Here is an 18305-nt window from a genome sequence, read left to right as displayed (position 1 = left end):
CAACTGTTGTGGCGCGTGAGGCCAGTGTTGCCTCCCAACCTCCCGTTCGCAGCGGCCCATCGGATGCGCAGGCCCTTTGTTCAAGCAGCACGTTAAAGTGGGGGCATTTTACAAATGATGGCCCAGTTAACTAAGAGACCATTGTTTTCGAGGAGATGGTAATAACGTTTCTGTGTTAAGAAATGCTAATAGGCAGTTTCCTTCTTGATGCATTTATTTTTCCCTGATTGCGGTCATGTGCTGCTTTTCAGGGCACAAGTAAAGGTCACGTGGGTGGACAGTCATTTTTTTCAGAGGATGGGCTCCACCCAATTGGGTGTTTTTGAGGTCGGCAAGCTTGTGCAAGCATTTGGCTACCAGGATTGCACCCAGGGTGTCATGTTTACAGTGCAGACACCCAACCCACAAGACGCATAAAATGATCACCACAGCACATGCTCGTAATGGGATTTTGTTTTCTTGGGAATATTTCACTACATTACATGTTGCTGGGTTAAAAAGGTGAACGCCCTTTATACTTGTCCAGTGTATTTTTAATGAAAAATGTCCTCTCCCCTGTTATCTTTCTGTTGATTACTTTTTTTGTAAGGCCAATGCTCTTTTGTCTGGTGCACTTTCTTGTAAGGGGAAAGGTCAAGTGAATGTATCTTTCACTTTAAAATATGTTCACTTTACTGTGCATATATTCTTGGGTGCCAGCTTTTGATTTTCGGTGTTGGGGCAAAAGTTCCCACACTTAGTAAAGTGAGGGAGCCGTACTCATACCCATGACAAAACTCCACATTTTACCGCACATGTTGTCGCAGCAATAGGAAAGAAGACATATGATTTACCAGAAGGTCTAAATGTATAACATCTCTGCAATAGTCTCCAACCCTGCTCAGTTGCCTTTGAAACTTTCTGCTATAGGATCCCCTGATAAAAGTTTTGGCCTGCTCACCACCTCCAATCAAGGCTCAGGAGGTACATTAATGAGGATACCTTCTCATTTTGTAGTGCGCAGCACTTGATAAATGTAGTTATTTGCTATGTTTGTTGACAGTCAAAATACTCCTTATCTCTAGCTTCTGGAATAAAAGCATATTGCTAACTTGAGCAATATGCCCAAATATACACACACTAAAAATAAAATCAATCGTGAGACTTATGCAAAACAGCGGTTGGTTTCAGTTAGCAAAACACAATCAACATATTTTTTATTGCCTTCCACAGATGGCGTTTTTTAAACCAAAGTTTCAAAAGACCTTTTGTAAACAGTATTTATATCAATTATATCTGGGAAGAGATGTGTTCAAGTTCCTTAATTGCAGACTGGTTTCAAATCCGGCCTTTTAAAAAATGGGAATCCAGTCCTGATGAAAAGTAGCCCACAATAGGATCATAGTTGAAACTACGAATAAAGGGAAGAGCTTTACCCCTTCACTTGGAGCTCAAGACAATGTTTGATTGAAGACAATCACAGTGATTTAGATTGTCTCCCCTAGTAGGCTTAGTTATTGCTTCCTCTGTTCGCTCGCTTTTTCTTTTCCTTAATGTCCTCCTAATGTTACTCTATGATTGACAGTAATGTGATTTGGTCGCCCTTTGTTGTGGAATTCACTTCATCGAATAAGATTGTGATTCAAGAGGGGCATCTGCTCTTGCACAGGAAGGGCAGTTGCTGTTCTAGTCTTCACTTTGATTTTTTGCTCCCTATCCTTATACACGCTAACCCTTCTTTGCACAATTTGCTTTTTTACTTCGATCTGTAGTTTTTTTGACACATTGGTATATTTATTTCATTTGTGTTTTTAACTTGTATGTGTTCAAGGCAGCATAATGCGGCTACGTTTAAATGATTAAAAATGACGCACATCAGTCTTTTTAAAAACTATACTTGACCTTCATTGTTGCATTGAAATCCGGCCATCACCACTTAACCAAAGTGAGTGCCCCCGCAACATTTGCCACACCGTGCCTTATCTGCCAAAATTAGAAGTCTGTACAAGGCATTCAGCTGTCTGCTACTTTGAAAAAATGCATCACTCCTGATATTGCCACATAGGTAAATGTTAATATTGGCAATTCATATACTGGACGTAATAGTGTATTTGTCTACTACCATACGCATGGCAACATGTTTTTAATTTCACTTCCCATGATACCTTTGTGTACCGAAGATTGTTTCTGTGATATTACTGATGTCGCTATTTATGCAAATTAGGGGGTGCGGATTAGGGCCTTTGGTCTAAACGTAACAGCACTACGCAAGGCTTTTTTTGCCGGAACACAGCTCAGTCTCGTTCGGGCCCAATTCCTTTCCTGATAGTCTACACCATTATGAAAAGACACCACTCATTTGCAAATTATTCTTTGTTCTGCCACTACTGTAATTTAACAGTCCCTAATACTGTGGAATGGCAGCAGTTCTTTCACCACTTGTAGGCCAGATGCCCGCATGTGTTTTCAGACCGTTTTTTTAAAGTCTGCTTTTTTTTGTGCACCTTTGGTCGAATGGACTAATTATATATACATGTTTGTGAGGCTTGTGGAATCTGCTTAGATCACATGCTGTGCATAGGCCGACCTCTAGTGGAAGCTGCAGAGTATTAGTTTGTTTTTTGAAACTCGAAAATGGACGTCGACACAGGGCGTGCCAGTAATACTATCCCTAGTGTGACATCCACTGTACCCATGATCCCTCACACGTGTAGGACCCTCAGATTGTTTTTTTCCGCCATACTGGTCGGAAGCATTTCGCGGAGTTCCCTGGCCTTAGCCATACTTTGTAAAATATTGTTATATTTCCCCTTTTCTCCACCACAACGTCGAGTCACTGAACTTCCACACTCGACGCCGGCCCGGAGAAGGAATCGACCGTCGACAGCTACACGACGGATTTGGACCTCAGAAGGCCTCTGGCCTTGGCCTGGGCCTTGGCCTGGGCCTTGGAAGGCCTCTGGCCTCGGCCCTGCAAGTAGGGAGAGTGGGGGGTGGACATACTCTACACTCTTTGTTATATAAGTACATTATATATATTCCTACACTTATTAGCCTGCTGCCAAAAGGGGCGTATGGAGGGTACCCCTTTCCAATTTTGCCCCAAGTGCACCCGCAAGTACCCTTGGGTTGACAGACATGCCACGTGCAATCTCTGCTTGCCGAGGGACCACCCCGAGGCGAACTGCAGAGCGTGTAGTAGGTTCAAACCGAAAACACTAAAGGACCGTTCGATCAAGCGTTGGGCCCACCACGCCAGGCGTCAAGAGGCCATGGCAGTGGAGGGCGCCTTAAGCGATGGCAGCGACGCCGTGCTTTCTGACGGCGAGGGCAGTGTGGCGTCGAGACAGCCAAGCGCAAGTCCCCGACCTCGGAAGGTCATCCGGCAGGGCGGCTATGGGGAAGACACCCGGTGACACAAGCGCTACCCACACCACTTCCACCAAACATAAGTCCAACCGAGACTTGACACGCACGTCGAGTTCTCGGAAAGAGGCACACAGAGAACGGTCCACGGAATCGGTGTCCTCTGGGCATTCGCGATCAAGATCGCCGCATGACTCCAGGCAACCATCCACTATTGCCAAAAGTGCCTTGCTCCCTAAGGTAACGGAGGTTCGATTGTCAGAAGACGAAGCCGACCTCTATCCCCAGGCCGCACTCCAAGAGTCGGCGCCAGCAGACTGCGTAGCGGCTTCATCAGAGTCCCAACCTCCACACTCTAGAGATAGGGACACTACCCCCGAACCTCGGCGCCAGGTGTCGAAAGGCTCCGAAGGGGCCAAAAAGTGGGGAAAACAATCTTCCACCCACGGTGAGGGGGAATAACAACTCAGGAAGCAGTCTCAGCCTCCTTCCACACCTCAGAAACATTCTACTCCACATAAAAGACCCCTGCTCAAACCAGTAGGTCTAGTCAAGATGAAACAGGGAAAGTCCCCCAGGGAACAGTCATTCCTAGTTCAAGAGAATGGTCGAGCGATGACATAGACAGTCATGTCAAGGATGTCATCATTGGCAGATTTCTACGCCAAAAACCCTGCACACTTTCTCTCTTATACCCGGACGGGTCAACACCCTCAGGCTCTAAGGATCCTATACCCCTAAGTAAAAAGTCCTGGGTTGAAGCTCCTACTTCAGACCCCTTCTATATGCAATCCTATTCTCAATATCCGGGAGATCCATCCATTTGTGAGGATCTAGAATTGGGCATGTTGGAAGTACAAACTGGGACGGACTACTATGGGGATGATGCGGACCAAGAGGAGGAGGAGGAGGAGGACGACCCAGAAACCTACAGGGTAGATTCCCCGGTAGATAAAGAACCCCTGGTTACCGACTCCCCTGTCGACAACCAGCCTCTCTTAAATGACGTTCTGTCCAGAGCGGCAGAACACTTCCACGTTGACACCCAGGGTGTTCAGGAAGAGAGGGACTTTGCCGAGGAGTTAGTGGGAGAAAGGAGACCTGTTGCCCAGGCCATCCCTATCCTTAAATCAATACAAAGAAGGTTAGACCCTTCCCTTGTTAATCCCAATCTCACTAGAGCAGTAAACCCCAGAGTTGAGAAGCTTTTCAGGGCAGCCCAAACAGACCTACTGTACATAAGAGGGCATCTGAAACTAGACTCCCTGGTAGTTACAAACACCCATAAGAGGGTGGGAACACCCTTGTCATCCGAAGCTCCTCCCGACAAGTAGAGCAAGAAGATTTATGGCTTGGGCAGGAAAGTAGCCTCCACTTCCGCCTACTAGGCAAGGATTGCCAACTCCACCACCCTGCTGGCGAGTTACAACTGCCACCAGTGGGAAGAAGTCACGGCACTCATAGATTCCGCCCCAGCTCCCTTAAAAAGCCACGAGTTTCGGCAGAAGGGAGAGCCGTGTCCGGTTGCATATTAAAAGCAACCTTAGATGCCGTGGATAACGCCGGCAGATAGATAGCAGAAGGTACTGTTATCAAAAGGCATGCTTGGTTTGCGACAGTCTGGGTTCAAAGCCGAAACCAAGCATCATTGATGGATAAACCGGTGGAGCAGGATCTATTGTTTGGAAAGGCGGTCAAGGACGCGCTGAAAAACGCCAAGGACGAGTATGAGACACTCAAATCCCTAGGCCAACTAACCAATAAACCCCCTAATCAGAGAGGGAATGGCAATTTTCGTCGCCCACGCAGACCAAATTCCCAGAGAGGATCTAACTATTCCCAGGGGCAGGGTACACCATGGAACAATAACAACCTGCAGTCTATCCAGGGTTATGGCAGGGGTAATAAAAGAGGATGTGGTAAAGGTAGAGGCAGCCCCAGTAGAGGCGGCGGCACGCCTCCACCAAAACAGTGACGCTCCGTTCAGGGTCCCTTCTCACGCAATCACAGTAGGGAGACACATTTCCAACTTCACCTAAGCTTGGGAAGGGATCACATCAGACAGATGGGTGCTGTCCACAGTATCCGCAGGGTACTGCATAGAACTGTTGGGGCGTCCCTGAAACCATCCTCCACGACAAAAAATATATTCTTTGGACCACCAGAAGATCCTCCTCGAGGAGATCGTCAATCTGCTAGCAAAGGACGCGATAGATCTCGTCCAGGGACACCAGGTAAACAAGGGTATTTATTCAACTTACTTCCTTGTGCCAAAAAAAGATTTCACAATGCGCCCAGTATTGGACTTACGGCCTGCAAACAAGTATGTCATGCCCCAAAAATTTCGCATGACTACTCTCCAAGAGGTAATCCCCCCCCCCTCCTAAAAAAGGGAGATTACATGGCAACATTGGACATGAAAGATGCCCATTTTCATATTTCCATGTTCCCAGCGCAGAGAAAGTACTTGCGCTTCAAGGTGGACAGTCGGCCCTACCAGTTCAAGGTACTGCCCTTCGGGATAGCTTCTGCTCCAAGGGTATTCACCAAGGTACTGGCGGTGGCGGCAGCACACCTGCGCAGGGAGGCAATCCCGGTGTACCCTTACCTGGACGACTGGCTCATCACGGGGGAGACCCCAGTAATTTGCAGAACAAACATTCAAAGGACGATCAACCTCCTTTTCGAATTGGGCTTCTCAATAAACGAGAAGAAGTCCAGTCTGGTGCCAAGCACCTCCAAACAGTTCCTAGGAGCTATCCTAGACACTCAAGAGGGGTTGACCTTTCCATCCGAGGAAAGAATTCGGAATATACTACTGCAAATTCCACATTATCAGGCTGGTCGCCAGATAACGGTATGCAAAGCAATGTGTTTGCTGGGTATGATGGCGTCATGTATTGACCTGGTCACCCACGCGCGCCTGCGCATGCGTCCCATGCAGGAATGGTTGGCGAAACAGTGGTCTCATGCAAGTGGTCAGTGGGACGATCTAGTGGTCGTTTCGCTAACACTTGTACAAAGCCTAAACTGGTGGACAAGAGAAAATCTGTCCAAGGGGAAACCCTTTTACGATCCCGAGATACAGGCGGTAGTCACAACCGATGCATGCTTGACAGGGTGGGGAGCTCACCATCTCCACCACACAGCTCAGGGTCTCTGGTCTCACTCAGTGGCGAGGAATCATATCAACCTACTAGAGCTTCTGGTGGTATTAAGAGCGCTACAAGCGTTCGAGCCCTACTTGCAGAATCTGTTTCCCTCCATAGCCCTCTCCCATGCCCCCCAACCCTTATTGTTCCATGTGACGCACTTTCATCCCCGATCTTGTATTCGTTTGTAGCCGCGGTTATTTCGCTCAATAACCCTGGCTATGAAAGCACCTTTCTGCTCTTGACTTGGTATCTAGCATTCCTCCAACTCCTCATTTTCACATGGTTCCCCACCCCGCTCCCAAACCCACCCCCTAATGCCATTTCTTTGTTTTTCCTCCTCCAAATGGCATTTTTCTGCCTTTTTATTTGAAGTTATCTCTCGCATAGAACAAAAACCAAAATGGTAGCTTTATCATTTATATAACTTTAATTTTGGGAGAAGGGTGCACCCCCCCCTTATCTGTAAAATACTTAATAAACTACTGCACGCAATAATTACCAGACCCCCCAGCCCCTGAAATAGAGTTAACGCTTCGTGTCCAAGTTATTTTGTAACTGGTCCAATTTCGTCCATCGGTTTTGACTGTGCACTAAATGAATGGGTACTAGACCTAAACTGTGCTTTTTGTCTTCTTATGATCTTTTTCATTTTGTAACGGATATTGCTCGTGGGGTGGTGGATACAATTTTGTCTGCAAAATTTCAGCCATATGCGTCGTAAGAGTCAAGTTATTAGCAGTTTATTTTTTTTGCGTTTCCTATGGTACTCGATACTTAATTATAGTGTCGCGATTGCTGCACTGTTGAGTCACACACGTAGACCGACACACGCAGACCGACACAGACTAAGCCTGGATTTGAATCCAGGATGCAACTTAAGCACTTGATTGCAGTTCCTCCCAGGGGCAGTTGGTGTGAATAGGTTTGGCTTTCGAGAAAACGGCTTGGAACAGCACACTTCACAATAGCATCTAAATGCATGTCTACAACCTTATGAAATATATTATATCAAAAAGTGTATAATTGTAGCTTTTATGTAGAATGGAAGAACACAAGTTCCAAAATGCCAAGTCATACGATCCATAAAACGTCCTCTGGGTTTTGCAAATGTACTTTCAAGACTTACAGAAACACAAGATGCTGCAATAAAATCGCATGCTTTTTGGTTAACCCCGTCATCCGGCTTGTAATTTAGGTATAGTGTGAAGAAAATTTTGAAATTCCACATAATGCAGAACCTTCGTTGTGCATTAAAAAAAAAATACATGAACATGAGATGCAGTTCAAAATGCTTTTTGTGTATGATTCGCAGTTTCATTGCCATGCAATAAGGCACCGATTTGAATATCTAACTAGTGCTTTATTCAGGTTTTCAGAAGCAAAATAGGAACTGCCCCTTCAGCTCTGATCACGAAGCATCAATAAGCAGGTGTTTTTCAACATCCCAGTTGGAGCCATGTGCACCTTGCTGGCCGAGTGACGTCCTGTAACCTGCCTGTAAGACGTTTTCTGACCACTTCTGTTCTGATGGTCGCTGTCCAGTTATTGTAATGTATTGCATGCCCTGGCCATCCCGGTGTTTAAGCAAGAATGCCATTTTTAAAGTAACATCCCTTCGTTTTAAAACTATGATAGGGAATCCAATTTGGGGTTTCTCTGCCACACCAACAAAGTCTGCCCGTGCTGGTGTGGCAACCTTGCTCTATTGAAAGGGAAAGCGCTCCGCACTCGCCATGGAGCCCCCGGCACCAGCGCCAGAGCCGGCCTATTTCATTTGAATAGGGTGCATTCAATCCAGCTCGAGGGAGCCCTTGAAAGAATCCCTGAGCTGGTGTGGCAGGAGTAGGTACTAATGTGGCGTCCTGGACGACTGCCCGGGTCACCCATGCCTATAGCTGCCGCTGCCCACCACCGTACAAACTTGATAGGAGATTGCTAGCCAATGCCCAGATCCCCTAGGCTGGGGAAGTGAGAGTAGGAAACATTGGAACGGCAAAGTCCTCACACAGTCCAGGCCCAGGCAAACCACTTACCCACTAACTCAGCAATTCATTTATATACATTTGAGTGTTCTTGTTTATAAATGGAGCAAACATTGTAGTGTTAACCATGCATAAGTGAAGCTTTTCGTGTAGTGCACACTTGATATAATTACTTCTAGTTAATTTTGGCAGCAAAAGAAAATAAGATCCCTTTAGGTGGTTTGCCCAGTTTGTATAGACTTGTCTTGGGACAAAGCGTGGCTATGAGCCCAGGTGTTCAGCTTGAAAATGTTTAGACTTCATTGTACACGTGCTTCCCTTGCCTCTTCAGTTGTCAAGGGCAAGTTCCAGCTTTTTAGCACACACCATTCTATTTTCTTCTAGAGTATTTGTAGTTTTAGGTTACCAATAAAAAATGCAGGGCTAAAAGAAACAGAATGTGATGTGATGGGAGCCTAAAAGGAAGGACTCGATGAGCATCTCACAGGGCCCTACTTGAGATGCCTTTAATAACATCACCTGCTCTGTCATTGTTTGTTTGATGTAGCCGTGCATTTTATTTTTATGCATGTGAATAGAGGTTGCATTACCACAAAAAAGCGAAACCCATATCACAGAAGCGTTTTATAGTGTTTTAATCCCACTGAAAAACGCTCTGTGAATCAGGCCCCACGTGTCCAAATTAACTGATGGCTTTCAATGTAAGGAAATGGTCCGATATTGTATCCAAGTCTATTTTCAGTTTGCGCTCTTGTGTTTCGCCACAAATCCTAGTGTGGTGAAACGGTTGGCATGAGGGTGTAGATGGAGGAGAGAGCCATATGAGGAATGCACAGCCCCTTTCTCTCTACTTACTACTTTCTTTCTCCTTTTACTTCTTTCACTATTTACTTCACTTTTTCTCGTTCTCTTTATCTCTTTCTTATAATGTTTATTTATCTCTCCTTCCCAGACCCAAGGATGCCATACGAGCCCTGAAGAAGAGGATTGGAGGCAACAAGAATTTCCATGAAGTGCTTTTGGCGCTGACGGTGAGGAACGTTACATGTAAACATGTCCTAAAAACCCCTGGTTGCAGGGTAACTTGCAAGAAGAGCATCTCCAAGCCGAGAAAAGGTTATCACTGCCTGTACTCATTGGAATCCTTCAGAGATTTGCATTCTAGTCCAAAAGTTTTGTGCTTGAGACAGCATCAGAGAACTAAATCATAGCACCGTTAGCATTTTTTTAAACAAATAAGCTCACTTAATTACAGTAACAATGGACTGCATCTAATTTGTTTCTGAATTTCGCAATATAGATAAGCACGAAATCAAAAAGATCTAGCCATGTCTCAATGACAATCTTTACACTTTTTCTTCAGACTCCATGGTTTCATATGAGCTTTCACATCCACAAACCTAATGTGCATACAATCTTCGTACAAACCAAATGTCCATAGTATTTGATATCCTTGCAAGTTTATCGCAACATATCATGTTCTTATTCCAAGGCACTGTACAGCGCTAGCCATACAACCACTTTGGATTTTAAAGTACCTTTACAGGAACTTGGAGAATATTTTGGCTGTAAAGCAGCCACTCTTAACTGAAAATAATAAGAATATGAGCTTGTTGCCACCTTTACCTGAAGTTCACTGATGTAAAACGTAATGATTGGGAACAAATCCTGAAATTGCTTAATGCCAAGACTTGTAAAGATCTACATATATGTAATGTCAAGTGCTATTCGTTCACTTAAAATTAAAATGTCTTAATAATTTGGTTTTACATGCAACGACCGACATACCACATACACAAAGCATATATACAATGGGCTATTCAAGAGATTCAATTGATTAAATGATATTCAAGAGATTAAATGATATTCAATACATTATTTAGGTCCCTCTCAGCAATGCCTTATTGTGATAATTTTTTTATTTTTTAGTGTTCCACAGGCCTGGCAGCGGAGAGCATAGAAGATGCATTTACAAATATACAGAGGTTTTCCCCCTTCCAACATGGTATAATGTTTTATTTGGTCCAATGGCAACATTTTAGTTATCACGATTGTAGTAGAGAGATCGCCCGATAAAGCATCTTCAAAATAGTATGTGTTGAATTGAGCCTGAAATATCCGGGAGGGCTGATCTGCATCTGCCTTTAGTGCTGTAGCGTAATGCCGTACAAATGTTCACTTGACCCCCTTCAACCCTACATCAGTTCAACGGGTGGATGCTAGAGTTGCTAGTGCATTGACCCAGAAAGTAGTCTCAACCGAAACACAACTCTAGATGACAGAGGAACTCACTATCTCCATAGAACGGTGCTCCACCAGGAGATACAACCTCACAAGACTGTAAGTAAGAGGGGTGAAAACAAGAAACTGGCCTTTTCGTGCTGTAAACTAGATCTTTGGAGCAAGTCACCAATGCGGATAGCAGTGGCCCTCTCTGTCCTACACTTAGGAAGGACTAGAAGACCCCTGTGACAAAATTGGTATTACTCTGCTGAAGTACAAAGATGAGAAGTGGATGCAACTCCTATTGAACAACGCACTACTACGGAATCGGCAATGAACCCTGTCGTAAAACAAGCACAATATGAACAGAATACTTCCTCTGCTTCTTTAAGGTAGTATGAGTCTCTTCAAGAGGGATGGAAGATATCAAAGACGCTTCCAAACAGAAATGGATCTGGATTACTAAAATAAAAGAATGCCCAACCAAGGCTCTATAAATAATGGGAGTCTTTAAAAATACAGACCACTAATAACCCACCCCTGTAAGAGTAGACACAGAATATGCAGACTTTGTAGTGAAAGGGTGCACTCTAGATCTGAAGTTCAGTCAACATTTTCTGCAGGAAAGTCGAGTTCAACTAAGACACCCTTTAGAGTTGGGTCTTCTTTGTCACTAGGGCCTCTTAAGCAGCGAGTGTTATAGGCAGTTCAGGTGGCTTGCAGTAGAACAACCGAGTATTTTACCTGGTGATGTCAGAGCCAGGCTGCTTTGTCTGTAGGAAGTGGGCACAGGAAGTGTGGGGGCTGTGTCCGAATCTAGGGAGTTTTTCCTCTCACTAAGGGGAAGCCACCCCTTTTGAGGCTAGGGAGGTGAACTTGCTAAAATGAACACCTCCTAGGGGACAGGGCAAGCGAAATCCCATTGGGGTGATCCCCCACCCTCTTTGCAGACCTATGATTCCACTGAAAGGGATATCGATAATCCTCCTTATTCTCAAGACTGCAATGTTTCTGTTGGTTTGGTTATATGGGACTTAATTTGTGTGATAACTTAAAGCTTCCTCTAAGGATGATTGGTGTGGCTTCTAACATTAACCTGGATTGAAGGAGTGCTGGTCCGACGCACCCCCTTTGTGGAAGAGCGATGTCTACCAACCCACACTGGAGAGGAGCTGGGCCCATGGGACCAGAGAGGTCTGCCTCCTGGAGGTGTGGTACTAAAAGGCGACGCATGCGCCACATTTTGGCAAGAAAGTCTGTGGTAGAGTCTGTAGAGTGCTCTGAGCCTGCCAAAACCAGAGCAGAAACTGGCTGGCCCCCGCAAACAACACTTAGCAGCCGCCAAAAGAAAGGCGGAGCACTGGCACACACAGCTGCTGGCATCCTGGGCCTGACTGGAGCATGACGAACGAAAGGGCAAGTTCTGCCTGGGCTGCAATGCCAGAAAGGAACCAAAGCAGTGCAGCCAATGGAGCAGAATTCCTGGAGTCTCCTGAGGAGCATTGCTCATGGGGGAAAGGCATGCAGTGGCTCCAGGAAGTAAGGATAGGGGACGCAAAGAGCAGCCAAACCCCGAGGTGGGGCAGAGAATCTTAAAGGTTGTGGCGGGTGTAGAGAAACAATATGCTAGGTGGGGGAGAAAAAGTGGAAAGCTGAAGGGCTAGACAAACCCAAAAAAACCCAAGGCAGGGTGTGGGGAGGACAGAACGCAGAACCTTAGATGGGGGGAGACTCCTTGCCCAAAGGGGGATTGTGAACAGCCGCAGACATGGACACAGCTCTACACAGCTACTCTCAGGATAGGCAATGTCTATGACATTGAGTATCCAAATAAATATAAACTGTGCAGCAGGGCAGAAGCTGTGTTTCAGAGCCAACCACCATTCAGTTAGGGCCAAGGCCCAAGTGTACTACTGAGTTGATTGTTTATTTGATAGTGGTCGGGTCTAAATATAGGCTAGCATAGGGTTTGGGCAGAGTTTGAGAAACCTCATGATGAGGATTCGATCAGGCTGTTTGCAGAAATGCACATGTCACTCTAAGGCTCGTTCACAAAGCTCTTGCCTCACCTCAGTAGTGGGAAGCGCGCAACATCAGTATAAGCTGAGAAGGGTCTGGGACCCGAAAGCCGATACTGAGGGCATTCGAGGAAATCTTCATTGTCACAGTGGGGAAGAGAAAACCACTGACCACCACAGAAGGGTCTGGGACCCTAACACAATTTGGGACTTTGCTAACAACAAACCAGAGTGGCAAAGTGTACGTCAAACTAAAAATTGTAAGAAAGAACTGTGTCAAGCAATACCAGGAGAATGTTGGCATTCTCGTACTACTGAACTAGGAGTTGTGGTAAAGACACCAGGGGAAGAGTGTCATTCCCCCTGGCCTTGTTGTGAACTGTACCAAGCTATACCAGGCATAGGGAGGCATTCTCTTGCTCCTGAACTAAAAGTTGTGCTGGCGACACCATGGAAAGCCAGTCATTCCCCCTGGTTTTATTGGAAACGGTATAGATCTACACCAGGAGAAGGGAGCCATTCTCCAGGACATGAAATTGTATAAAGTCTGTGTGATACCCGCACGCCAGGGGAAAGGAGTCATTCCCCTTGACATTTTTGTTGCAAGAGAACATTCCTTTAAACACTATCGAGAAGCAGGACAATGGAGCCATTCTCCTGAAGAATGAACCCTGTTACTTTATCCTTTTAGTTGTAGTGTGAGGGATAGACCTAGGTTGTGACACACGACGGTGATTAATTTGATGGACACTTTAGTATTAGTTTTGAGGCAGGGAAACTTCTCTTAGAAGATGGGGATAGTGAGGGCCTTTTGCATGCATAAATACAAGTCTATAACCACCACCATGCGACCTTTTGTGTCAGCTTCCTTCTTCGACACCCTTACAGGTGTGCGTAGACTGGCTCAGAATTGCTACATGTTTGCACTATACTTGTCGTCATGGTGCATTATAAAAGTGAGGTCCGATTAGCAGACCCCGCTTTTCAGAGACTGAATTACCCGAATTAGTTATATTTTAATGGAAAAAAGCTCAGGCTAGTATACCCTCACAGATGCTACTCCTGTACCTTACTTTTAATCCTGTAGATGCAGCCTCAAAGTACAGCGCTGTGTTGCTCCCAAGTAACACTCAGTAACACTACCAGTTGTGAGGGTTCAGTAATGTGATGCGGACAATGGTTAGTGTTTTTTTTTTTTTAAATCCAAATTAAAGATTTTATTAAAGGTAAAAAGTGCAAATTAATCCTCACTAAACCTACTGTATCAGGGAGTTCCCTAATTAGTTTAAGGGAGGTACTCCCAGCATCAACAAAACTGGCCCTCACACTAAAAAACAAAACGTTGAAAGTAAAACATAAACAACATAAATGAGTGAATAACCATCAACCAGTGATTTGCATGACCTTCACCTGTCTTGGGTAGATTCCTTCTCCAGGATTGCTCAATATATTTCTCCCAAATGTTCAAAAAGAAAAGTTAGTCTTGAACCAGTTTTTGTAAGTTCCCAATGAAATCAAAGTTCACCAAACAAAAATCCACTGGTAACAGTTCTTCAGCTTTCTGTTGAAAAGTTCCCCTTCCAATTCTAGCCAAGAAAACAGTACCAATGTTAATCCTGGGTATCCTCCTTCCAGGATGGTTTGCCACAGTTCAATGGATAAAGAAGCAAACGACGTCTGTTTCAATAACTTTCTTTACAGTTCTGACCTCTGCAGTGTTTTGATATACTTGTCGGGGTGCTTCTTCTTAGGGTGTTGCTTTCATCTTGACATCCCCCTTCTACTGTTACCATGGGAACAAGCTCCTTTGTTCCACAGTATGCCACTACCTCAACCAGCTTTAGGGTAAGATGCAGTATTCTACACAACCACAGTTCTGGCAGTTCTACTTCACCTTGATACTTTAGATTTGTAATGTGTTTTAAAGATAAGAGTCTTCGTCTTCCACAGGTAGGCAAGGCACTCTTCTTTCCTAGGCTATAGCAAAAGGGCAGCCTCTTTGCCTCTTCTTTCTATGTTATTGTCACCAGTATAATCTGCCTCTGCTTCCAGACTGCTCCTCTTTCAACTTCAACAGCCTCAGCATTATAGATTGTTGACTTGATCTTCTTACAAGCACAAAGCTCCCTTCCTCAGCTTCATTGACACATTCATGGATGGTACCAGTAGCTACCCTGAAGCTGTATTGTCACACTTCCAGCTTTGGAAAACAATGTCACACTTGTATCAGAAGACACTGGACCTTTGATAATTTTAACAACCTCAGATTGTAAGTGGATAGATCTCAAAAGTGCTGGTTTCACCATAGGAAGCATTTGCCTACTGGCTTTGGCATTGCTTGTTCTTCTAGTCAATTAAACAACTTCTACGTTTTTATATAATACTTGTTCTGGATATTACAGGGATCAACCTTCATTAGCGAAGCAGATTAAGGTATACCCGACAACTCTTTAATGGCGATCTTTAACCTTAAAGATCCACAAGAAAATGTATTCCCTTTTATTAACACAGAGTTATACTCTGACTCCAGTCAGGAATCACAATTGTTCACACACAACCTCTTTGATGTAATATGCCTTGTAACAATTTGTGAAAATCAGCTTTATGTTTCTGAGTGATTTGGAAAAGCGTTCCCCTTCTTAATTGGAGACACTCAACCACTCCAGTAATGTTTAAACTATTCCACAATGGAAATAAAAGCTTTTCTTTTATACGTGAGCACTCTGACTTGCATTAGAAGTGCGTGTGATAAGACTTCCAAGAGGGGAGCACATTCATCTAGGTGCTTTTGCCTCCCGCTGCCCAATAATGAGGAGAAATTCCACATTTGTGCCTTTCTGACTGGAGGGGGGAGGGGTGGGCTGTGTGGAGTTGCAGTGGGGGCGGAAAGCTGTAGCAGCGGTGATCGAAAGAGGCAGATACATCGTCGGAATCCTCTTGGGTCTTGGCGAGGGGGTGACTTGGAGGCAGCGTGGAGTGAACCGAGAGGCACAGGGGAGCCGCTCTAGGTAACGAAGAGGCGACGGTGGGACCGGCCTCTGAGGATTGAGTGACATAAACCCCGACTCCCCCACCCCCCACTCTCCCCCGTTGCAAGCAGTGCTGCGGGCAGGCACGGCGGGGGCGACCACGCTCCGAAAGGGGGGTACAAGCAGCTTCGGCCCGGAATCAGAACCCGCATGAAGGAGCAACCATGTGGCAAGACGTGGCTGAGGGGAGCGGGCCGGAACGAGCGGGCGGACTCTGAGGTTGCCAGACCGAAGGCCCGGCTGCGCTGACAAGGCTGGGCATGCATGTGTGGAGAAGCCGCATATAGAACAGAGGGAAATGCCACAGAGAGCCCAGCAGGACACCCCGGTACGCTGTTGAGCCACAAGGGGAAGCTGGAGATGATGCGGTCAGGGGAGGATGAATCATGGAACTCCCGGAGAGTTGAGGTGCAGGCTCACTGCCCAGCAACGTGGGGGAATCCCCTACAGCTGGCCCGGCGCCGAGTCGTGAGAGAGGGGGCCCTCTGCAGCATGCATATGATCCACAGTGAGCCCGGGACTAGGAGGGGGGAGGGGAGTGCTGACCTGTAGCCATTTAGGCAAGCAGTGGAGAACGTGTGGGCCTGCAGAAAGGGCGGAAGTGAGCAGGAGTTGGGCTCGCATGGAGCAGCAGAGGAGGCACATTATGCCAACGATGATGGGGTACAAACGCAGCCCTATTAAGGAGGAGAGGATAAACCAGTGGCAGGGGCTGTGCGCAGGGGCAAACGCCAAAAGGTGACTCCAGCCAGCTCGAGTGGACACTGGTAACGGTACCATCCCCTAAAGGGGTGACTTCAGTGAGCAGGATGAGCAACTCAGAGGGGGTGTGTCATGACCACTGTGAGGGGGCACAAGTTGTGCCACAAGCAGGCTCCCACCAGAACCCTGAGGGCCTTACCACCACTGCAAAGGGCTCCTGGAGCCAGTCCTGGCGCCTTTGGCACCAGGCTCCTATGTAGGAAGGAAGGGCTGTTCAACCTAGGTCCCATTTATGTACATGGGCTTTTAGATCCAGCATGGAAGCACCCACACAATCTAGTTCTAAGAACCAAGCCATGAGGTCTAGTGTTTTGGGTGTGGCAGGTCTGGAACTACTTTCCCTGGTACTACTTTTCCTGGGCTATATAAACCACACCCTGACTGCAGAACATGCTTAGAGTTATTCTGCAACCCGCAGTGTGACGCTCACCGTGTCCAGCTCCTGGTCTTCAGCATCTTCCTGTAATCTTGCAAGAACAAGATTATTCTGTTTTACCTGAGATAACACCCTCCAGCACTCAGCATCTCAACTGGGCTGCAATCTGTGGAAACCGAGTGAAGAGGAAACCTCACTCACCTGTGAGTACTAGCTTAAGGACTTCCGGCAAACTGCTACCACAGCTGCTGTTCGAAAATTGCAACCTGCAATAATGAGAAAGGGTAAAGCAATATTAGAACACGCGTTTCCAAAACATCGAATTTCATCAGTCTTACTTGCATTCCATCGCACTGCGCCACGCTTTCATCCGAAGCACCACAGCAACATCTGCAAAGGAAAAGAGACATATTCCGGTTTGCTTTCAATATTAAACAACTGCACAGCGCTGTACTTACCTTTAACGGATTACGAGGGCCTGTTTTTCATCTCGCTCTCATCCACTCGCAGCACCCCAGCGGCTTGTGAGGAGAAGAAGAAGAAAACACAGGTTAGCTTTAAAAGACAATAAAGGCGCTGCGCTTCGCGCTTTCTCTTAACTGGAAAACGTGCCTCTCCATCTGGCACGCCAGCATCAAGACCTTCGCACCTGAAAAGGAGGAGATAAAGACATTAACAAATTCCCACCATAAACAGAAAAAAGACTCAACAATTAACAAACCTTCCTGCCTACCAGCAGATTTGGGGTCACAGCAGGCCTGGGCCCAAGGAAGGCGTACTGCACCAGTGAAGCAACTCTGGCAGCTCCCCAACAAACGTCAAGCGCCCCTGCACAAGAAACGCAGGACGGATAGCTCACCCTACAAATAACCAATGTGAGAAAAGAACCCAGTGGGAAGGGAATCGGTCAGAGGGAGGTGGGAGATTCACCCATTATAGACAGTTATCACAAATCCTCCCTTCTGTAATTGCAGATTCATTATTCAGCTCTGGGCAACTATGCATCCAGGGTTCCAGATCTCAGAACCTTCCAGACGCCCCCAGGGATATCAGGTGACTGTAACAGGGTGAACAAGATTGAAGAACAGTCAGACCTGCAGTCACAGAGGCAGAGGGGCGCTTCTCCCCAGCGCAGCGGGCAAATGTCGCTGCATAGGAACAAAAATCAGAAGGAAGGGGTCCCAACCCCTAAACTTACAAAAAAAGGCGCAAGACGGCACCCTGCAGAAGCTCTTGCGGAGACAAGGGGTCGGACACGTCCACAAAGCATATATCCCAGCAAGCAGGAGGGGACTGTACCCCCAGGATGAAAGAGCGTGCAGTGATGAGCGCAGCTCTACAATAGGGCTTCAGGGAGTTTAGTGACAAAAAACACTCTGCAATCACAACTAAGCTTAATTTTACCTGAACTAGCA

General features: G+C 46.2%; 1 protein-coding gene across 3 annotated transcripts in view; it reads left to right on the top strand.

Annotated features, from left to right (window-relative positions):
• The window catches only part of TOM1 (target of myb1 membrane trafficking protein), an 837238-nt gene that overhangs the window by 215963 nt on the left and 602970 nt on the right, over positions 1-18305 (top strand). For all 3 annotated transcript variants that reach the window (XM_069653062.1, XM_069653063.1, XM_069653061.1), the window contains exon 3: positions 9435-9513. In XM_069653062.1, the coding sequence (XP_069509163.1) occupies positions 9435-9513 (79 nt within the window). The remainder of the gene's footprint in view (positions 1-9434; positions 9514-18305) is intronic.

This window comes from Ambystoma mexicanum, chromosome 3q (assembly GCF_040938575.1).
Source record: "Ambystoma mexicanum isolate Mex_15411 chromosome 3q, UKY_AmexF1_1, whole genome shotgun sequence".
NCBI lineage: Eukaryota > Metazoa > Chordata > Amphibia > Caudata > Ambystomatidae > Ambystoma > Ambystoma mexicanum.
This window is presented reverse-complemented; position numbering and strand designations above follow the sequence as displayed.